The 22,727-nt window shown below is 45.8% G+C and overlaps 2 protein-coding genes across 3 annotated transcripts; one reads left to right on the top strand and one right to left on the bottom strand.

Moving 5' to 3' along the window:
• The first annotated feature begins 337 nt into the window (after positions 1-337).
• On the top strand, positions 338-3,432 carry SNRPD3 (small nuclear ribonucleoprotein D3 polypeptide). 2 transcript variants are annotated; one of them, XM_054996451.1, is made up of 4 exons: positions 338-437; positions 1,531-1,683; positions 2,772-2,964; positions 3,280-3,432. In XM_054996451.1, the coding sequence occupies exons 2-4, from the start codon at positions 1,558-1,560 to the stop codon at positions 3,339-3,341; spliced, it is 381 nt and encodes a 126-aa protein (XP_054852426.1). In that variant the 5' UTR covers positions 338-437; positions 1,531-1,557; the 3' UTR covers positions 3,342-3,432. The 2 variants fall into 2 exon arrangements, with proteins under 2 accessions (XP_054852426.1, XP_054852425.1); XM_054996450.1 differs by having other exon boundaries at positions 338-548.
• A 1,801-nt stretch (positions 3,433-5,233) lies between these two features.
• LRRC75B (leucine rich repeat containing 75B) lies at positions 5,234-13,810 on the bottom strand. The gene is made up of 4 exons (XM_054996661.1): positions 13,489-13,810; positions 12,183-12,311; positions 8,361-8,473; positions 5,234-6,641 (listed from the first exon to the last, which is right to left on the bottom strand). The coding sequence occupies exons 1-4, from the start codon at positions 13,729-13,731 to the stop codon at positions 6,095-6,097; spliced, it is 1,032 nt and encodes a 343-aa protein (XP_054852636.1). The 5' UTR covers positions 13,732-13,810; the 3' UTR covers positions 5,234-6,094.
• Positions 13,811-22,727: the final 8,917 nt, after the last annotated feature.

Here is a 22,727-nt window from a genome sequence, read left to right as displayed (position 1 = left end):
ACGGGAGACACTTTGAGGCACGCTCGCAGTATCTCGCCCACCCCATCACTCGTTACTCTTCCAGACACGAGAGCCCACTAAGGCGCTGTTGGCAGGCCGCGCTTCCCCCGCCGGCCAAATGAGCTGCTGAGGATGAACCTGCAGCATCCTCAGGGGGTCGCGGGGCGCCTGTGCACCTCTCATCCCAGCACCACAGCCATGCTTTATGAGCGAGCGGGTGGGGTGGGGTGGGAGACGGGACCGTCTAACATAAGGAACTGTAGTCCAGGGCTTCCGTTTCCCAGCCGGGTCTTTCAACCTGTGGCATCTCCGATCATAGAGTTTAAAGGGTGCGGAGCAGAGCGGTCACGAGTTTCCGGGAGATTGGCGCGTTGGACGGTGCGATTCCAGAGAACGGTAGTCCGTCGTTGTAGTCGCATCAGGAGGGGTTCCGGAGGGTGAGGAGCTGCTTGATATTGTGACGGGGCAGGTTCCAGGTAGACCTGGGACGGTATCTCTGTGCTTGTAGCGTCCCTCTCCAGCGGTTCCTCGTCTCTCTTGCGCCTGAAGTGAGTGGCTCGGCTCTCCTGTAAGGCCTCCTAGCTTGGGTCCCATTCTTCTCCTTGGCAGTAGCGTCCTGGGTTCTCTGGTGTGGCGGGGTTTCTTCGGCCGCTCCCCCACGTCTCTTCGTGGTTTTGGAGAGGCCGTGGCCGGTCAGGATGCGGAGTCAAAAATAAAGGCCCGTGAATTGGTCACGTGGCCTGGAGGGGGAGGATGTTGTGGTCCATCCTGTATTCTTCACCTTTTTCCGCACATTAGGGATGCCTGCTCCAGGTTGAGAAATTTCTGGGTATTGTGAGGGGTGGAAGGGCCTCGGGAAGGACCTCAGCAGGGTATAATGTCATATAGAGTCGGCTCTCCAAAGCAGCCATTTTCTCTAGGGGAATTGAGGTCCATGGTCTGGAGACCAGTTATAATTTAATGAGATGTCCAGGCCCCATGTGAAGAATGGCAAATCTTCTGCCCACTGTGTTTGTGTATGTGTGTTATGTGCTGTCAAGTTGCCTCCGACCTATGGTGACCCTATGAATGAAAGACCTCCAAAATGTCCTATCATTAACAGACTTGCTCAGATCCTACTGACTGGAGGATGTTGCTTCCTTTATTGAGTCAAGCAATCTCATGTTGGGTCTTCCTCTTTTCCAGATAATCTTTTCTTCTCATGATGTGACCAAAGTATGATAGCCTCAGTTTTGTCATTTTAGCTTCTAGGAAGAATTCAAGCTCGATTTGATCTAGTACCCACTTATTTGTCTTTCTTGTCATCCATGGTATCCACAAAACTCTGCCCGCTAAAATTTTTCTAATGGTGACACCTTTTATTTTCCTGTGCTCACCCATACAGATATTGTGTGGAGATCCCAGTCCTCCTTGCTTTTCAATACTTCATCAAATTGATATTCTTCAGCTTTCTCACTGGTTAAGTTTGCAAGGATTGGGTGGGGCACCAATGTGAGATGTGACTGTTTTGCATTTTTTACTTCACCTTAGGTTTGAATACAGACGACAGCTGCTGCCATGTCTATTGGAGTGCCAATTAAAGTTCTGCATGAAGCAGAGGGCCATATTGTGACCTGTGAGACCAATACAGGTGAAGTGTACCGAGGGAAGCTCATTGAGGCAGAGGACAACATGAACTGCCAGGCAAGTTTGTGCTGGGAAGATTTTTCTTGGTGCTTTATAAACTGGGTATGCGTGATCTGAAGAGTAGAGGGAAGGGTAGCCAAAGAGGTTGAAAGAAAAAGTGAGTTAAATATAACTAGAAAGAAATATAAATGGATAAAACTCTGGCATGTAATTTAGTTCAACAAGTGAAAATGCAAAAGTATGATTAAAAATACCAACAGTATGGTTCAGCGTATAAGTATTATACCCTTGTATATACACATAGTAAACTCACATATATACAGGTATGTTAATACACTTTATCTCCATATCTGTAGAACCAGAACCAAGTGTATTTTGGCCTAAGGGCCTTCCATAGTGGTGTTTATTCATACAAACTACTCCATCAATATAGCTAATAAAATCAAAATACCTGACCCTGCACAAAATGGACCTAAAATGAGAAAAAAGGGGGGAAATGTAATAATTCTTTTGATATTTCATGGGGAACAAAACTAGTTAAAAAGATCAGTCATAGGATTATGATAAATACAGTTACTCACACAAAGATGTATGAAACAGTTGTGGAGTAAATGCTTTCAGTTCTTTGCACAAAATAGCTTAAAGTGCAGCATGGGCAATACATCCAGATGAAGGTTTTTTCCGTTGCCCATAGATCTAAATGCACATGAAAAATAATGCCAAATAAATCCAAATCCAAAATCTATTTTAAAGGGAAGGGCCTCAGTATACAGGACAAAAGTCTGTGCATGTTTGTTGAATGTAACTCATGGGTATCATCGGGGTACATTTGCTTCATATATGTAGCCAGTTTAGTACAACAACCAGAAACCTAGATAGAGTGCCCAAATTGTGTTCCAACACAATCTGTTTTTTGTGATGTCTCCAGACTCTTAAACACTAATCCTTGTTGTTTTAGAGCACTAAAATGATTCAGCAAACTGGTGACTTTTAACTGCATATCCAAATTCATTTTCAGTCAAATATACTAAGTAATGTTGATGCTTGATGAGACTTTCTGCCTTGGGAAGTGGCTAGCCAATCCGGCTCTTCAGCTTCCCTTTTCAGAGCCTTTGTACTCAGCAATTCCGATTTTTCCCTTCCAGATGTCCAACATCACAGTGACCTACAGAGATGGGCGCGTGGCACAGTTAGAGCAAGTGTACATCCGGGGAAGCAAAATTAGATTTCTCATCTTACCAGATATGTTGAAAAATGCTCCAATGTTGAAAAGCATGAAGAACAAAAACCAAGGCTCAGGGGCTGGAAGAGGCAAAGCAGCCATCCTCAAAGCCCAGGGTGAGTGTCTATGTGTAATTCCAGAACAAGAAGGGCTGTGATCTAGAAAGAAAGGACTTTTGGTATAGGGGAGGGGGCTTCAGCATCCTGCAATGGTACTTCACCTTTTTCTTTCCCCTTGCCATCAGGATAGTTTCCCTGCTTGTACAGTTTGCCTATCTGTTCTATAGTCTTTTTAGTTTCTCTGGTCAAGAAGGCTTAGACCTTGGAAACAAAGCAAATGCTGTGCATAGAACTGAGCTGGTGGGGGGGGGGGCTTGATAAAAGGATTTGGCTTACCCTGAAGTATTTACAAGATGTTTATTTTTCCTTCAGTGGCTGCAAGAGGAAGAGGACGTGGAATGGGGCGTGGCAATATTTTCCAGAAGCGAAGATAACTTTGGACTGTTTCTGCTGGGTGAACTAAAAGCTGTCAGAATCCAATTGCTTTTGTGTGTTCCAATAAATGTGTTTCTTAGAAAACCGTAATTTTGGTCTGTGAAATTAAGTTTGCTTTTGATTTACAAATTGGCTGCTACTCTGCCAACAAATTAGCTATGGAGGGTACAAATGGTATCATATTAGCTCCCCTCTGCTGCCACCCCTTTCCTTGCTCTGTTTGATTAGAACAATGGATACAACTTGTGCACTGGGCCTTTTCACACTGTTGCTTGTAAGGATGTGGAATGATTTAGTTGATATGCACTCTAGCTGACTCTTCAGATTAAAAAAAATCTTGGGAGACAGATCTCTTCATGGCTCATTGGAGGAGGTTTATAGTTGAACTAAAGAACCAATGGTGGTTTTAACACATTTTCATTCCCAGGGCCTCATTTATCAAATACAGAACTTGAAAGCAATTTTTCTTGTGTTTTTAAACTTAAGAATAAACTTGTACAGATGCATTTCATTCATATAACTTGTCCAATGGATATGTTATGTAGTATTTGTGTGAGTTTTAAGTGTCAAATTTTGCAAAATTCAGAGTGAAGCCATTCACCCTGCAGACATGCGGTGTTCTATTTGGATAATCATGAGTTCTGATATTTCCTTGAATTAGTTCTAGATTTATTTTGGGTGAACCAGAGGGTCCAACGTTTTTACTTTAGTTTGAGGTTGACAGGTAATCAGTAATGGCTTGCCACATAACAGAATGTCATACGCTTAACTTGTAATGTGTGTTGGTGTTCAGGCCATGCACTTTGATAGATGCAGAATATTAGCCCTGGCTAAAAATAGACTTCTCAAGCAGGTAAGTGCTCAGATCATCAGACTGAGGCCTGCAGTGTTATTTTGAAGGTCCAGCTCTTACTATGATTTATTTATAGTTTGGTAATTTTACAGAACCACCTTGTTTTTAACTTGTTGAGTGCCAGTTTTCTTTTGTGTTCCTGCTTGACAAACTCACTGTATGCAAACGTACTGTTGTTTTTGCCTCTCTGACATCTTTAGAAAAAGACTAAGCAGGGGCATCCAGTCATTGGTCCTCTATAGAAGGCTGCACTGATCACTTTTCTGCTTATTTTCCATTTTTAGTACATGAACCCTTGTTCTACAAACCTCTACCTAGTCCAGAGGCTAATTTTGGTTTAGAAAAAAAAATTCTTATGCATGTGGAAAGAAACTTGATAAATAAACCTTGTGACAACTAGCTTGCTTAAATTTAGAAAATAAACTAGAAATCTTGCAGCTCAAGATATGGCTGCTTCAAATCAGTATGCGCCTGGCCCAAGCTAAGAGGGCTTCTGTACCTTTAAGGACCCCACAACTACATGAGCACATACAATTTCCTTTAGTGCTTAATTGTACAAGCATATTATATCCACACAATGGGGGTGGAGGTAACTGCTGCAGAGCAATGTGAAATTGTATCAGTTTCTTCCACTGAAGGGTATTGACATGTATTCCAGTGCTCAAGAGTCACAAAGCATTGCTGCTTTTTTCAGGTGTCCGTTGCTTTACTTGGCTTCTAAAGTGTTCCTGTACTTGAGGAGGGGGGAGAGAGTGCTTAGCCTCCAAAGATGTTCAATAAAAATTACAGGCTGTCTTAGAAAACTAAATTTCATCCGTTTTTCTTAATTTTGTAACATGCTAGTTGCTGGGACAGCACATTAATTTGTAATGGAAACATGTTTCTGTTTAATACAGAAAATGGTCCCCTTCTCTGGTGCTCTTGCATCGTTTCCATTCAGAGCAGTTCTACATCAACTGCCTGGAGGTCGGTGTCGACCCTGCTCACTCCCAATTAAATAGTCCACCTTTAGGCAAAAAAGCCATTTATTGTCCTTCATCACCTACAGCAAACTGGCAATACTGAAAAATACATGTGGGAAATACTGCACTGTCTATTTCCACACTGGCCTTGACACCATTTCGACATCAAGCCGTCCCCAGGGGCTAGCAAGCAAGGCAGAGCTGTGATGTGTGTTAAACAGTTCACCTCTCTGTGTATCAAGCTACCCAAGCAATACAAGCATTCCTGCTTTCCCCCTCCCATACAACAGTAGCATTTGTAACACTCATTTCTTTTAAGCTCTGAAGAGATGTGGTAGAGACACCCATCTCTAATGCCTGGACTTGAAATATCCTGACACTGCAACCCAGTCACATGTTCTCTTGGTCTGCACACAGAGTTGAATGTGGGATTCCACTGCCCTTTGTCTGGAGAGTGAAAATGCACTGCAGTGTGGAGGGAGCTTGTCACAGCAGAGTAGTTGGTGCTTGCTCATCTTGTTGAGGTCTTCCCAAAGAGCAGCTCAGCCTTTAAATGCAGGAGCCTCACTGTGAGTAGAAGTCACAGCCCCCTGATGCTTACAAGCTGTGGGGGAAGAAAAGGAAGAAGGCAACAGCTTGTACTTTATCCCAGCCAGTGCTACCTGATGGTTATGCCAAGTTCCTACAAACTGTTTTGTCTACTGATGGGTTCCTTGTCATCTGGGTAAGTGACTGATCCCCTGTTTTGAAGTATATGAAATGAAGACTCTGGCTGTGAAGTGCAGCAGCCTCTTGCTGGAAAGTTGTTCAGAGTTATCAAAAGCAGGAGAAGTGCCAAAGGAAACTGGCTGGAAGGGCTTTGAGGCCTTGTGCCTCTACAGTCAATTGCTACTGTGTGCCACGGTATTGGTCTTGTAGAGAAGCTCTTGCTGCCCAGTCACCTTTCACAAGACCGCTGAGGGAAGTTGCATGACTCTTCTTCAGCCTTTGACTGATCCTCCTCTCCTTGCAATGCTGCCGCTGCCTCCATGTCTTCTAGCTGGCTGGTGGAGACCTCAGAATCACTGTCGAGGGACTCATAGATGGTGGGCAGGGTGGTCTGCAGGCTAAGACGCTTCCGCAAGCCAACCAGCAGAGGCTGTGGCATCGAAGACACATCTATGTTGTTGCCGAGGTCAATCCATGCCAAGCAAGGGAACTGGTTCATGTCCTTCATGGCATCAGTCAGTTCTTTCACAGTGGCTTTGGTGAGGCGATTCCCATTGAGGGAGAGATGGGTGAGCTTGGGCAGTGACCACAGAAAAGGAAGCAGGAGGTGCATCTTGTCATCAGTCAAGTCAGTGAAGCTCAAGTCCACTGTGCTGAGGTTATCGCCATAGTTCTGTAGGTAACAGGCCATGCGATGGATGTCCCGAGTGGAAAGAGGGATTCCTGACAGATCCATAGCGACTTGGCTCCGCTTCTTCTGTAAGCTGTTCTTCAGACTAGAGAGAGAGTAGAGATAGAGGATTAGAAACAAGGAACTTGATACTAAAGGGCTTGCAGGGCAGGAGGAAACAGTTTGGTAATGCTGTTTTGGTTCTGTAGAGTGGTACCCCTGTCTCTAGTTAAAAAAAGAACTGTGCAAGCCTAACTTGTGCAGATAGGCCACTGTGAAAGAGCTGTGATAATTCAAGAAGATCCACAGTTTTAAGCCTACCTGTAATTTGCACAAAGCCTGAGATCATGTCACTTATTCTGCATTGGTTTTGCATGGTCTTACAAGGTATTTTGGATACATGCTGAGCAAAGTGATTGCCAGAACTGATTTTAAAGAGTGCTATCAAAAACACTGGAGTCCCAGAAAACCCATAGATACACAACTTGTACTTTCCAGCAGCTGGAAATTAGTTCCTAGTAGGTGATTTCTGTACCTGGAAACATTAATACAGAAAGTATGTGGAGATAACTTCTGAAAGGCCACCTGGCTTGTCCAGCAGAATACCCAAAATGCCTTGCAGGAACACTCTGCAGCTGAGTACTTTTGCAATACACATCTGAGGAGTGATAGCGTAATACCAGAGACAATTGTAACTGGTTTCAGGTGGGTAGCCATGTTGATCTGCAGTATATGATCAAGGTTCGAGTTCAGTAGCATCTTGAAGTCCAACAAGAGTTTCCAGGGTATCCATGTTGGAGAGTCAAGCTTTCATCTGATGGAAGGAGCTTGACCCTTGAAAGCTTATATACCCTGGAAACTCTTGCTGGTCTTTAAGGTGCTCCTGGACACAAACATGGCAAATCAGTTTGGCACTGAGGCGATTCAGCCTGTTAGGCTGAATTTGGAGGTACTTCAGAAAGTTGCTGCTATTTAAACAGGGTAGTATAAAATATTTTAATTGAATGGTGAAAGTGAAGTGGGATGTGAAGCAGATGGAAGAGACAAGCTTCCCTCTTTGTCCTATAAGGTGATTCTCCCTTCTATCAAGCAGCCTTGAGAATTGCTGGGAACAAGCTGTTGCCGGGAGGAAGGCTTTTTCCATTAAATTTAGGCACAGCTTTGAAATAACAGACAGCTCAGCGTGTCATAACAGACACGCCCAAGATTGCTATATGCCTTCCCCACAAATATTATGGATACAGCAAATCTGTTTCTGCCTGTAGTATTCCCTGAAAGAGCAGAGGGCTTAATGGCTCGGTTTTTCTAGCCTCATATACTCATACAGGGCCAACTGACATGTACAAAGTATCCATTCAAATACCCTGCCTCAACCTGCAAATGCCTGTTAATTCCTGTTCTTGTGTCCTATCTTTCCGCCAACACCCCTATTTTCACTCACTTGCTTCCTTCCCACAGCCAAACACACCATATTTCAATCCCAGACACATTTCTTCTTTTCCATGCTTGAATGTATTGTCAGCTTTGCAAAAGGCCCTCCTTAGGTTCATGATGTGTAGACTACAAAAAACAGTAGCACAATTATAGAGAAGGAAAAAATGTTCGCTGGCATGCTGATTATATAAGGGTGATGTTACGAGCCTGCCTGGGACGTTTGGTATGATCTGGCATTTTCACACAGATAGGGTTGGATGGCGTGGGGAGAGGCGCCTTCTTCCAGGAGGACCAGGCGGCCTCTTACTGCTGATGCCCAGCCAGGATCGAGAGGCTTCCACTTGCACCTGTCCTGCCTCACTTTCAACCCCGCCCCATGCACCTCTCTCACCTTGCCTGTGACTTCCGCCGGGACATGCTGAGCTGGTGCCACTTTGAATGAGGAGTCAAGTGATAAATAAGTTGCCGGCAGATCCGATCTGCAGACTTCCAAGGATCATACTCCTGAAAGCAAAAGGCTGTCAGCTATTGGCAGGGACTTGGTTTTCATTTGTATAGTACCAAGCCCAATGACAAAACTGCTTGATTAGGCCAGAATGGAAACTGGGAGTAGCCTGCTACAGGACAAGCCCAAAACAAAAAACATGGGACTATTGTAGAGGAGGAGCGGTTTGAGGTTGGAGTTATAGGTGACAATGATCCTGGACACCCCCCTAACCTAAAACAGCAACAATGGAACAGCTAACAGAGACACAAGCCCAGGCTCCAGACTTTGCAACAAACCCAGATATGCCTATACTGACCCCATATCCTCTCAGATAATACAAGTCCTGAGAACATCAGCTGCATGATCTTGGGTTCATCTGTTTGCTCGTCTTCTAGTGAAATATGTCATGTGTCAGCAGTGCTCTTTTGCTCTTAAAATAGTACCAAAATATCAGTCCCTATGCAAAAGAATAAACAGATGCAAATCTGGCATTCAAAACAGCAATATTCAGAACCAGTGGGAGAATATTTTGATGTTCCGGGACACACTGTTGCCGTTCTCACATGGCAAAAGGCTTTCAAAGGAAGACTTCATTGTGAGACTGCTGAAGTAGAATTTATCAGGAAGCTTATCATCAGCCAATTAGTGTTCTACATGGATTCTGGGTCCCTCTCATACAAGTGAAGCTTTGAGCCAAACAAGATATTTTGTGTTTTTAATGAGTCGAGTTCAGATTCCTCAGGCCTGCTCATGCTCCCAGTAGCTGCAGGGAACACCTTTTTAAAAAGGAGAGCCCAAATGGTCTTGGAACATTGCTGTAGGGGAAGAAACAGCTCCTACCTTCCCTCCCTATCCATTTTCCTGTTTGAAAACAGCACAGCAGGGGGAGTTCTTTCCCCATTTTTGCTGCTCCACATGAAGTATCTGTGCATGTGAAACAACAAAAACAGGGAAATAACTCCCCCCCCCACTGTTTTCACCTAGGAAAATGGTTTTGTAGGAACACAGGAGCCCTCCCTCTGTGGCAGCATTCCATTTGGGCTCTCCATTTTTTAAAGAAGAACATGAGTTGGGTCCAGTGAATCCAGACCTGACTCATTAAAAAAAGAGTCTAGTTTGGCCCTTAGTTTAGCAAGTCTAGAAAGATTATTTTATGACCTATTGATACTGTTGTGGTTGGCAGTTTGGCTTATCTTGTACATATTTGAGCTTTGAACAGAAATGCAAGAGGCAGAAACTGGTCTTTCATTGGTGTTTGACCCCACAGTTCATGTTTTTTCCTCCACACCTACTTTTGTCAACTAAGGACACACTTCACGCAATAAATTGGCTCTAGTCATCTAAAACTCCTGGCACAATAAATCTGCTATGCTTTAAGGTGCTACAAGCCTGTGTGCATGTGTGTGCATTCATTTTGAAGCTGCCTTGTCCTCAACGGGTGATGATCAGTGCTCTTATAACGCACACCATGAAGGCTGGACTTGCCCTTAGACAGACAGTTGTACAGCTTATTAGAAGCTTTCATGTCAAGGAAAAAGAGAAGACCACTGTGCAGTAAGCCCACCATGTCCAGCACTTAGTAGTTAGGATAGAAAATCGTGCTAGTTGGCATATGTATAAAAATTAAAAGTATAAATGCTTTAGTTTTCTACAAGCAAAATCCCAATTATACTGAATACTACAGAAAGAGCATGTGCTAGCTGCTAATTGCTGTACCGAATAGCTGCCTTAGCACATTTATCTGAGGGTCAAACTAGACGTGCAGGTTCCCTAGACCCAACTCAGGTTCTCTGCAGCCACACAGCAGCTGTGGGTGTTGTCAAAAATTAAGAAGAGCACAGACAGCCCCAGAACACCACCAAGGGGGGGATGAAGGGCCTCATTCCTCCCCCCCCTAAGCTGTTTCCTGTGTCAAAATAGTACGAGAGGAGGGTATTTCTCTGTTTTTACTGCTCCACATGCACAGAATCATCCAAATGGAGCAGCAAAAGACCTCCTCCTGCTCGCTATTTTGAAAAAAAGCTTGAGGGGGGGGAGCAGGAGCCCTTCGTCCCCCGCAGTAGCATTCTAAGGCCATTTGGGCTTTCCTTTATTTTTAAACAGCCATTCCCCACAGCTGCTGTGTGGCTGCAGGGAACCTGAGTTGGGTTTGGGGAGCCCAGACCCAACTCTAAAAACCTGCACATCTAGTTTGACCCTGAGAAGTGGGAAAAAGTGAAAATTGAAAAGAGAATAAACAAACTCTGTAGTAAGAGTATGTGTAATAACATTTGATTTATATACCACCCTTCAGGACTACTTAATGCCCATTCAGAGCAGTTTACAAAGTATGCTATTATTATCCCACAACAAAACACCCTGTGAGGGGGATCTGAGAGAGCTCCTAGAAGCTGTGACTGACCCAAGGTCACCCAGCTGGCTTCAAGTGAAAGAGTGAGGGATCAAACCCGGCTCTCCAGATTAGAGTCCTGCTGCTCTTAACCACTACAGCAAACTGGTTGGTGTATGATTTGAACAGAAATAGTCACAATAGGACTAGCATGTTTGGCTACTGAGTTAAATTTTATAACATATTATTGTGTTTTACTAGCAACAAAGCCTGTTGTGGGGGAAAATACAATGGGCTCTAGAAACAGCAGGCCAGGCGAGCCGGGCATTGCTGCCTCCACTGCACACCGATCTGGGTGGAGAGAGGGCAGGGTGGCCGGGTAGGGCATTGCCCCCTCAGCAGTGCCCAGAACTGGGGGGGGGGAGGACAGGGTAGGCAGGCCAGGCATTGCCGCCTCCCTCATGTCCCAATTGGGACCAGGGGAGGGCAGGGTGGCCAGGCCAGGCATTGTTGCCTCCCCCACAAGGAGCCTTGGAGCGCTCCTGTGAGCCACAGCAGCCCTATTTGGGCTGCTATAGAGGCTGGGAACACTGCTGGGGCAGCACAAAGAGCCCTGGAGCACTCCTGTGCTCTGGGCCTAAATTGGGCCACTGTGGAGGTCAGGAGCATTGCCAGGGCAGCGCAAGAGACCTCCTGCCCTCCACAGCGGGCCTACTGGGAGGTGCCCGGGCCACAGGAGTGCACTGCACCACCAGGGAGCACACTCAGGAGGCGTATTCCCCCGCCCTTTCCCACGCCAGCCAGGTAAGCATGGAGCGGGCGGGGGTGCCATGGCCCTCCCAAAGCCCTGCTGGCTGGGCGCGGCAGCCTCCTCGGGACCTCCGAGGCAAGCCATGTTGGCCAGAACTCACCTTTTATCCCCAGGAGTGTGCCTCTGCAGGGATAAGCAATGAGTCGTCACCAGTACAGCCTTTTATATAGTAGGATTATGTGTATTATACAGATGGCAAATTAAAAGGAGTCATGTTTAAACAATAAACATATTGAAAATATATTGCATATGTCCACAGTATACACAGATATTGCCATTCTCCAGTGCCGCAGATTGTTTTGCATATAAATCTCCATACTACATATTCAGAGGACCTCTTGTCTTACAAAGCATTTCACTCCTTCCAGTGCTCCTCCAATATTTCCAATTTTTTCTATTTATTGGAACCATTTTTGGTGTAGTCCTTAGGGAAGAACATTTTCCCCAGGCCTTCACATCTCTACGTGAATCTACCCAGGCACCTCTGGCATATAGAGCAGCCTTTCAGTTGCCTCCCCAAAGCAAGCGCAAACTGAACAGGGACATTTCTCTCCCATCCACCCAAGTGGTAAGCAACAAACCTCACCTTCTTGGGGCACTGCAGGTCTCTGGCTAGGCTCATCAGGAGGTCATGGGAGATGGGATCCACGAGGTTGAGAAAGGCAGCATTCTTATAGAGAACTTCGCTAAGGAATGTCCCTTCTAGGCCAAGGTCCTACAGGAAAAGAGCAAATGGTTTTAGAGATCAGCTACACTGTCTGGCTGGGAGGATGCTGTGAGCCCAAAGCCAGGAGTGGCAACTGTAGCAATGGGACACGCCAGTATGCCACTTTAAGGAATGGGCATTGCGGCTCAACACTTTCCACTTCTTCCTCCACATAGCCTTCCTACAAGATGGGCTGCACAGCATGTATACTTACTTGGCTACATGTTCTGAAAAAGAAATGTAGAGACCAACAACAGTTGACTACTTCATTGTGGACGACCTGCCAGGAATTCTCAGCTCAGACTAGAATGGGAGGGGGCTTGGGAATAACCTCCTGGTATTTTTGTCCCTGGCTTTGGTTTGGCCCCCTACTTAACATCTGCTCCTGCCTGTTCCCCTAAGCTAGAGCAGGGAAGATTCTGAATACTGCCTGAAATGTTTAACTGTATCACATTCAATATTTCTTACTCTACAAGTCTTGTGATTTCACTGTGGTCCTACATGAGCATAATAGAGCAATATCATGCAGGGGACTAGACCATTCATTCTGGCTCACTACAAGTTACACACAGACCCACAAGTTGGTGGGGCTAACTTGTTAAAAGTAGCTAAAATGATGAGGTCGTGGGAGTGGAGGGAGCGCCGGGAGGCAGATGCCCAGGAGGACCTGTATGGAGGCAGAGTGCCTTGCCAGATGGGGCTGAGCCCAGATGTCCACCGGGAGGGCGCTGGAACAAGGATGCTGATGGGGAACAGGCCGGCGGAGCCGCCCGGGAGGTGCCCGGGCTCCCGCCTGGCCGAAGCGGTGTCCCGTGCCGTTCTTTTCCACGGCCTTCCTTCAGACCAGGCGTGCCAGACGCCCTCCCCAAGGAAGCGGGCCATTTCAGCCGGCTTCAGCGTCCGCTGCCAGGCCGGAGTCCGCCTGGCTTCGCGCCAGGAAGCCGCCCAGACTGAACTGCTCCAGTCGAGCCGCAAGTGGCAGAAGCCGCGGCCCGCCACGCCCGAGGCGCAGTCTCAGCACCGCCCCGAGGGCCCTCGGCGGGTTTGGAGAGCGGCCGGGCCCCGCAGTGGCCGCGCTCTCTCCGTCCCTCCCCTCCGCCAGCCTGCCCGCCTTCTCGGGCTGACGGGTGCCTCTGCGGCTGGGGCAAAGCCGGGAGCCGCCGCCCCGTTTCGGCCTTCCGCTCACCTTCCGGAGTAAGCGGAGGATGTGGAGCGCCGGCTCCCGCTGGCGCGCGCGGAGGATCTCCTGGATCTCGCGGACCCAGCCCACTCGCCTCTCGTACGGCGCCGGCTTGGCGGTCCTCAGCGCCCCCGGCAGCTTTGGGGTGCCGCGGAGCAGCGAGGCCAGTGGGAAGCGCCGCTCCGGCCTCCCGGGGCGAGGTGCCCCGTCCTCCGCCGGGCTGCTCTGCCTGCTCAGCCTGGAGCCCATCGCGGCAGCGGCGCTGCTGGGGCTCAGCCTCCGGAGCCGGAACGCGGCGGTCCGGGAGGCCTGGGTGTCGCGGGGCCGCGGCCAGCATCCCCTCCGCGCTCCCTCTCCCGGGCCAGCGGCGGCCCTGTGCGCCAGGCACGTGCACGGGGCGGGGGCGCTGCTGGCTGCCGGCGTCCGGTTTGTGGAAAGCCGCTGAAGACGGGGCGGGGAACGGGGGATTCCCGCGGGACACTCAGTTGCGGCCGGCGGCGGCTGCCTCGCACAGCGCCCATCCTTGCAGCCGTTTCGGTAGCGTTGGCCCCCCTGGGAACCTTCCCTCTCAGAAGCCAAGGGGTTTACGGATGGCCCCCCGCCCGGTGCCTGACTTCGTCCCCAGACTAGAAGGGGCCTCTGTCCGTGCCCACCCCCAGTCGTATCCTGGCGCCGCCTCTTGGGCCGCTGTCTTTCAGTCCCAGTGAGGGCGCTTTTGCGCACTAGTGGTCGCATCCGCCCGCCACGAACTCTTCGATGCTTCGCCGGTTAATTCCTTACCTCTCGGTCGTTCTGAGTGGAGCAACCGGGGTGGGGTGGAGGGCAATCATGCTGCAAAGACCAGAAGGGGACAACCCAACGTACTCTGGGCCTGGTTTGCTCAGCCCACGCTGGAGCAAGGAGGGCCCTCTTCTGAGGCCTGCCCGGTTCTGAATACCTACTGGGATTCTTTTGGTAGGCAGAACAGACATTTTGAGGCACTGGGTTGGATCCAGCCAGTATCGTGAATTGGTCTGGATCCAGTCTGTCTCCTTTCTGTTATTCCTGGTTCAGGTGGATTTTGTCAGTACAGGACCCAGATCTTGGCAATGTTGTATGTATCTACTCTAAAATGTTGATCAGTGGCTGCCATTTTTGACAGAGCATAAAGGTCACCTTAGGAGCAACCCTCTGTTTTAATTCTTCCAAATAGTCATGCAGAAAACAATTCCTATTGTAATTTAGAAGAAACTTCATTCATTCAGTCCCCCAAGGTCTGAACCTGAAAAGTCTCTTTTTCTGGAAAGGTTAGAGGTAGCGTGGAAAGGAAAGACGTTTAGAGAGTGGCTCTAGATATTTGGCCACCCCCAAGTGCCCTCCTGTGCTACTTTCTGTGATGCATCAGAGGCAGCATTTAGCACAGTGTTAACACATGTCAGGGAACCACCTTTTATCTTCAACAAATGATAGGCTCTTTACTTGGTCACTGTGTCAGTTGGGCAAAACAAGTAGGTGAGGAAGCAACTCCAGTGTAATTGCAGGTTTGGAGTAACACTGGAAAAGAGGACAGCTTTATCAGAACCCATTGTGAGCTGCACACCCATTTCAGTTTCAGAATGGGAATATATTTCAAATAATTTCTGTAAATAATCTTACCTTTTCAAGCAGTGTTCTATAGTGATTAGAGCTGGGGGGGGGGGGAGTCCCCAACATGAGAACCATGGCACCCACCAACACCTTTTTTGGCACCTTTCTTGGTACCCAACAAGTATTTTTACAAAATGGGTGTGGCCAGGTGGGCCAGTTGCCCAGCAGGGCTTCTGTTTTGCCATTGAAGGTCTGGTGGGCTATGCAGCGTACAATAACATTGTTTCAGTGGAATGTGCCACCACAGTATTTGTTTTATACTCTCCCACCCCTTTCCCAGTGTAGTTTTTATTACTTGATTTTCCTCTGTATGCCTCTGCTGCAGCAGCTATTTGGTGATTGCATCCATCACCCCATGTCAGAATTCCAAAACTGCCCACAGGCTCAAAAAGGTTGAAGACCCCTGGGGTGGAGTGTTGGACTAATATCAGGGAGACCCAGGTTGAAATTCCCAGTTCGTGGAAGCTTGCTGGGTGACTGTGGGCTACTCAGTCACACACTCTCAGGCTAATCTACCTCACAGCATTATTGTGAGGATAAAATGGGGAAGAGGAGACCATGTAAACTGCTTTGAGCCCCCATTGGGGAGAAAGGCAGGGTTTAAACAAACAAACAAATAAATAAATAAATAAATAAATGGATATAGTCTTACGGCCAGTTTGTAAACTGCTTAGGATAGCAACTAAACCCCATGCCAAACTAGGAGATGTGTTTGCATATCTAGAGAGATGGCTTTAATGGGTTTAGAAGGGTGAAACTGCTTGGGTAGTATCCTAAGCCTCCTCAGACCACATCTTACTCCATGTATTCATAATGTTAGGCTAGCAAAAATGCTAGCAAATGTATAAACATTCCCATCTACTTCCACAAGAATGAAAAAACGAAGCCCTGCTTTCCCCAGTGGGAAAGCTAGCACCTGCATCTTACAGTGGGTCAGCATACAGTATACAGGTTGCTCTCTCTTAAAGCAAACTTGCTTTTGCTTTTTCCTGCCTTTAAATGACCCTTTTCCCCATCAAACGTTTTTTGGTTTCATGGAAGGCAGGACACTGAAGTTTGTTGATCACATAATTATGGCTTCTTCAGATACGCAGACAAGCTCCATATAATACATTTTCTTCTGGTTATAGACAGAGATCTGAAAATACTGCAAACAATCAATAGCCCTGGAGAGAAATATGTTATTTCTTCAGACCCTGACCCAAAGAGTATTGGTAGGGAGATAGGAAAAAGCCCAGTAGCACCTTTAAGACTAACCAACTTTATTGTAGCATAAGCTTTCAAGAGCCACAGCTATCTTCATCAGTTGCATCTGATGAAGAGAGCTGTGGCTCTCGAAAGCTTGTGCTTCAATAAAGTTGGTTAGTCTTTAAAGGTGCTACTGGACTTTTTACTATTTTGCTACTACAGACTACCTCAGATCCTAAGACCATTGGTAGGGAGTGTCTGAAAGATGACATTGTGTCTGAAAGATGAAGAGCCAAGCAGATTGAATTCAGGCTGGGGGCTGCATGCTTTTCCCAATCCACATGCCAAATCAGCTCCCCAGGCCACCTTCGCTCAGCAGACCAGGCTGTGCTCTGGAGTACAGAAACCCCTGGCCATGTACAAGGAATATGTTCCCAGGATCACTGCAAATGGCAAAATTTGCAAATAATGGGAGGCAGAGAATCTGCTGTCTCACAGTAGCAAAACAACCACATACTCTGCAAAATACAATGATTATGGTGATGGTGTGGTGGAACTAAAAACAGGCTGGAGCTAGTATAGTAATACCAATTAAGTACTAACAGTTTCTGCTCAGCACTTCCTGCCCCTCATGTCCCCCTCTTTACCGTGATCGGCATCACTTTTTGGCATTATAATGGGGATGAGTGTCATACTACATCATGCAGTTGGGCCACATACTGCCAATAAGTGAAAATGCAAATCACATATCTGCAAACCTGTACTTTAATTTTATTTTTCAAATGTTTATACCACTGCTCCCTTGAAACAAGGCCCAAAGTAGTTTACAAAGAGTAAAACCGCGCTAAATAATATACATTAAGATTGGGAAGATCCCATTAGAATACAGCTAGTAAAACTCTGTAATCCCAATAAAAGGGACAACTCAAAATTAACCAACCAGGCAGCAAAAATTCCAAATACTTCACTGTTTGCAAAATGAAACATTCAAATAATAAATCTGTATAAATAAAGCTAATATGGATGCTGATATATGCTCATCATTTCCTTTTGTGAAGCAACTCTCAATGGCCAGCAGCACTACAAAAGAAAGAGGCCCTTCTGGTGGACCCTTTTTGACCCACTTGCATTTTACCTTTATGATTACTGCAAACAATGCAAAATAATTATTCAAAAAGGCCTTTTTTCTCAGCTAAGACAGTGGTAATGTAGGAAAGGGATCCCAGATGTTTCGCTAATGAGTTAGAAACCATAGATTTCACTATTATGTTGCCTTACATATTATCTGTTGCTTTAAATATGTACTCCTATATCCTACCTGTGTTTTATGTTGTTCAATGTAAGTCCTAGAATTGATTATGTTCTGTTTCAGCAATTCCTCAACCCCATACTGGATCCTTGCTAATCTTTGTACTTATATTCTTTTACCCCTTTACATTGTTTATGGAAATGTTCTTGACACTGTATTCATTTACCCTGTGACATTGTTTATGGAAATGTTCTTGACACTGTATGGAAATACCTGCCCTTGTCCTTGCCACTAATTGTACTAATCTCACTAATCTCACACTCACTTGAGTCTCAGTGAGAAAGGCGGAATATAAATAACACAAATAAATGATATTACCCATTTTTAGTTTTGTTCAGATGACTGCTTTATTTCATATTTCTGCAATCCAAGTCCTATTACATTGCTTATTAGCTGTATCATCCTACTGGTGTACATGGTGAAATCCACGTTGAGTCTCAATGAGAAAGGTGGACTATAAATACTGTAAATAAAGATTAGTATGTTAAATGCTGAAACGTTGTAATCTTTCAAAGTGGCTTGAGAGGCAAAAGCATTCCTTGTTGTTTCTTTTAGTGCCTATCAAGTCCCAGAATAAGTAACTGGACCTCTATCAACATGTGAACAATTGTTGGACTTTATCCATTGCAGACTAACCTCACAGGTCGGTACATTCCACCCAAGACTCTCACTGATGCAAAGGAATGTGGCATTCCAACCAGAATTATAATGTTGCTTTTGTGTGGTTGTAATTAGCAGCTGAGAAAACATTAATAAGCACAGAGTCACCTAATTGGTTTTTCTTATGTAAGAGCCTTTTTGAGAAGGAAAACTGTAATTTGCCACTAGAGCTAGAATTTACAGTGTGCCATGTGGGATGATGAAATCAGAGGTTTTATTGCCGGTTGCTTTGAGAATGCCTTGCACAGAAACTGGTGGATTGAGCCAACGTGGATGGACCAAAAACTGGGTAAATCCCTTAGCAGGCAGACATCACGTTCTTTCCCAGGGACTGAGGGCTGGGTGGGGAATTTGCAAGTCCTGGGTGGAAAGGCTTTTCCCCTTGCTTTGCAATGCTGGTAAATTAGGTTGCATTTCTCTGAGTTATTTTGGTGCTTTAGGTGATGTGTAATAGCCTTCTGGATCCTATTATGCAATGTTGCAATGACTTTGTGCTAATATACTGACACAGGTAGATTTGTTGTGGTAATGCAGGTCACCACTTTGATCACAAGCTGTTTAGGGTGGAAGCCAACAACGAACATCTTAAGCTGATGAAATGATGATTCAGGTACTCATTCTCTTTTGGGGCATGTTGGTCTCTTGCTTTACCAGTAATACAGATCAAGAGTCACTAAATGCTGATTCAAGAATTTCTATTTACCAAATAAAAAATTATTTTCAATTACAGCTTTTATTTACAGCTTTTATTCCAGTAATTGATAAGATCCTACCATTTTTTTGTGCCCTGACCTAGATAGCACAGGTGAGCCTGATCTCATCAGTAGTTAAACAAGGTCAGCCTTGGTTAGTAATTGGATGGGAGACCTCCAATGAAGACCAAGGTTGCAGAAGCAGGCAATGGCAAACCACCTCTGTTAGTCTCTTGCCATGAAAACCCCACCAGGGGTTGCCATAAGTCAACTCTGACTTGAGGGCACTCTTTACCACCACTATTTATCTGCGCGAATCTCTTCTGACCCTCAATTCACTACCATTCCTGGGCTTTAGCCAACCAACGCTGCAAGAGGAAAACAGCAAGCAATACCAGATATAGCTGCAAGGCCTATGTGTTTGGGCTCTGGTAGCTTATAGTACTGTGGGTATTGTACTCTGCATGTTCCTAGAGGCACTCTATCACCTTAGTGGTCTGCCTTAAAGCAGATTTCTTGCCTCAAATATGCCAAGACTCTGATCTAGGATATTAAGGACGTCACTGTGAGAGGAATAGATCCAGAGGAGTTATTCGTGTTAGTCTGTAGTAGCAAAATCAAAAAGAGTCCAGTAGCACCTTTAAGACTAACCAATTTTATTGTAGCATAAGCTTTCGAGAATCAAGTTCTCTTCGTCAGATGCATGATCCAAACTGGTCAAATTCTGTATTTGACCAGTTTGGATCATGCATCTGACGAAGAGAACTTGATTCTCGAAAGCTTATGCTACAATAAAATTGGTTAGTCTTAAAGGTGCTACTGGACTCTTTTTGACTGTGAGAGGAAGTATTTGATGGAACTCATTTCAACTCACCCACCTTAGTTCCAGATTTCCCTTTTATCAGTGCATTAATTTTCACTCCAAAGGCTTTTCCCGCCATTAGATCTGAGGTTACCACCATCAAAATGGAAGATATAAGCAAGTTCTATTCAGTACAGTGTGGTTAGAGACTTTTGTGAAAATCTCTCATTGTGTTGGACTAGAATATGCTCACAGTATGAATTGTTTTGAATGTGGATCAAGATTGGGGGGGAAATATGGCGATATAAGAGGCAAACATCCGTGAAAAATCGAAGGATCCTGGCTGAAGTGCCTGTGTATATTGATGGTGTTGTGTATGGCTCATTCATTCACTCTGATTTCTTGGAAATAAAAATAAGGTGACTGAGGGTGGAATTGCATGTCTTATGCAACATGTTCTTTTTCCCAATGAGTTTTGTAAAAGAAAGCCCCTGGAGCTGCAATTTAAAAGGTGCAGTCTGACAGAGGAGGAAATGAGATATTTAACTCTTTGCCAAATTTTCCCACTCAACCTCTTCACCTCCCCCCGCCCCCGCTTTTTCTTTATGGACAAAATTTATGGGTGCATTTTTGTGCCAGCATAAGTTTTCAAAACTAGCCAGGTGTGCTCCTAATAGCCTGTTCCAGTCAACAATCTCATGGAACCTATTGAAGTATCAGGAAAGCAGCCCCACATAAAGTTCATTGCAGTAATGTAATCTGAGTGTGATCAGAGTGTGGATAACTGTGGTCAAATATTGTATTTCCTGAAATATGTGCAGGTGCCAAACCAACTACAATTGATTGGCAGGGCAAACTTAAGCAAAGTGACAGCTTTCTAAGCTCATTGAGTTCAATTGAGGAGGGTGTAACTCTTCTTAGGATGGCCCTGCAAAGGTACAATTTGCCACAGAGTATGAGACCTCCACTGGTAGATGTGGCTCAAATAGAACTTCCAAGACACAAATCTGCTCCTGCAAGTGGAGTGTAACTTCAGCTAGGACAGGCTGATATTTCAACCCTGGTTGACCAAATTGACAAGTCAACCAATATTACTTTTATCTGGTTGGCCTTCATCCAGCCCATTACTACTTCCAAACACCTAGGCTGAACTTCTACCACCTCACTTGAATCAGCTGTAAGGTTTGAGTGCCACCCACCTGCTGGAGACTCTTCTTTAGAAGTATCAGATGACCTCCCCCAATTGTTTTATGTAGGGCTTTTTTTCTGCAGGAATACAGTGGAATGGAGTTCTGGCACCTCTTGAAAATGGTCACATGGCTGGTGGCCCCGCCCCCTGATCTCCAGCCAGAGGGGAGTTTAGATTGCCGTCTGTGCCAAAGAGCACGGAGGGCAATCTAAACTCCCCTCTGGCTGGGGATCAGGGGGTGGAGCCACCAGCCATGTGACCATTTTCGCCGAGGGCGATATAAACTTTTAAAAAACTCCCCCCTTATTCCAGCTGACCCAAAGCTCCCCCCGTGTTCCAGCTGACCCAAAGCTGACTCGTGCAGTCCTGAGTTCCACCACTGAGTTCTACCACCTCTTTTCCCAGAAAAAAAGCCCTGGTTTTATGTCAGCATTAAATAGCATGGCAGACAAGAAGGAACCCTGCAAGACCCCATAGCATAAATGCCAAAGGAGCTGCCTCCCAGCACCACTTTCTGGTACAGCTTGGGCAGAAAGGAATGGAACCACAGAAGGGTGATGTTCCCAGTGCCCTTTCCAAGCAGCCTGTCCAAAATGGAACTGAAGAGTTCACAGAAGTCCAGGATTATCAACAGCATTGCATTTTCCCTGCCTCTCTCCTGAAAGTTAGGCAGTTAGGCAGTTTCAGGCCTGAAAACCAGATTGGAAACTGAATTGACATGGGTCTGGATAATCTGAGCCCATAAAGTCTGGAGCTATATAGCCAAAAAATTCTGCCCCTGAGCACCTTAAAAGCGGATATTTGCAACTGGCCAATATTTGTTAACGTCATTTTAGTCCAAGGATGGCTTGTTTGTGTATGTGGCAAAGTGAGAGTTTGTTTCACAAAGTGGTTGGAATGACTTCTCTTAAAGCTTTAACTGACTTTCAAACGTAACTCTATGGGCAAAGGTCAAGCTGAGGGGTGGTAGGCTGCACCTTCCCAAGCAGCTTATTAACTTCCTCAGGCTGTAATTACTGAAACGTATGCAAGAAATTGTGATTAAACTGAGCTCTGGTAGTATTTTCTGATTGTCCCACAGAAATAGAGTACAAATCAGAGGGAGTACGAGCAAATGTTATTTGCAAAATTCTGGCAGACAAATCACAGTGGGCCTGAACCGTCTTGAAGGTTCATATGGAGAAGGCCCTTTACAACTTGGAAAAGCTCTGTTGGATTGCTTTGCCCAGATGCAAGAATAGCAGAATAATAATCACTGCCGTATTTGCCTTGAGGAAAGAATTATGATGTGTTCCAATTATGCCCGCTAAAGGTTTTCTTTCACTTGGGCTCTAATCATTTCAATTTATCTGTCTGCAGATTCTTAGTAAACCAGGAAACAAAAGAGGTGCGACCAAATGGAAGAATGTGTGTCTGGGAGCCATTGTGTTTACTTACAAGTTCCAGAATTCAGTCAGAGCCAAGCTACAAGTGACGAATTACACTTGCCTGGCAAGTGAACAGACTCATGTGTATTCCTCCCTGTTCACTTGCCCTCCGCTTGTGCTCTACTTGATCACATGGAGGGCAAGTGAAGGGCAAGTGAACAGGGAGGAATACACGTGAGTCTGTTCACTTGCCAGGGGGCAGGTGTAATATGTCACTTGTAGCTTGGCTCTCAGGTTTCCTGCAAGAGCATCATCCCTGTTAACAACAAACCTCCCAACAGCTATTGAGAAACGATCTAGACCCATCACAATCTCGGGGCAAATCTTAATCAGCCCCCAACCCTTCCAGAGG

Source organism: Eublepharis macularius, chromosome 13 (assembly GCF_028583425.1).
Source record: "Eublepharis macularius isolate TG4126 chromosome 13, MPM_Emac_v1.0, whole genome shotgun sequence".
In the NCBI taxonomy this organism is placed as follows: Eukaryota; Metazoa; Chordata; class Lepidosauria; order Squamata; family Eublepharidae; genus Eublepharis; species Eublepharis macularius.
Note: the sequence above shows the minus strand (reverse complement) of the source record. Positions and strands in the feature narration are given on the sequence as shown.

Bases quoted from the DNA above. Each gene is read 5' to 3' on its own strand.
- SNRPD3 (XM_054996451.1), top strand. From the start codon at position 1,558: ATGTCTATTGGAGTGCCAATTAAAGTTCTGCATGAAGCAGAGGGCCAT. The intron at 1,684-2,771 runs GCAAGTTTGTGC...TTTCCCTTCCAG, and splicing joins AGGACAACATGAACTGCCAG to ATGTCCAACATCACAGTGAC. The intron at 2,965-3,279 runs GTGAGTGTCTAT...TTTTTCCTTCAG, and splicing joins AGCCATCCTCAAAGCCCAGG to TGGCTGCAAGAGGAAGAGGA.
- LRRC75B (XM_054996661.1), bottom strand. From the start codon at position 13,731: ATGGGCTCCAGGCTGAGCAGGCAGAGCAGCCCGGCGGAGGACGGGGCA. The intron at 12,312-13,488 runs GTGAGCGGAAGG...CTTTTCCTGTAG, and splicing joins TCCTCCGCTTACTCCGGAAG to GACCTTGGCCTAGAAGGGAC. The intron at 8,474-12,182 runs GTGAGGTTTGTT...TTTTGCTTTCAG, and splicing joins ACCTGCAGTGCCCCAAGAAG to GAGTATGATCCTTGGAAGTC.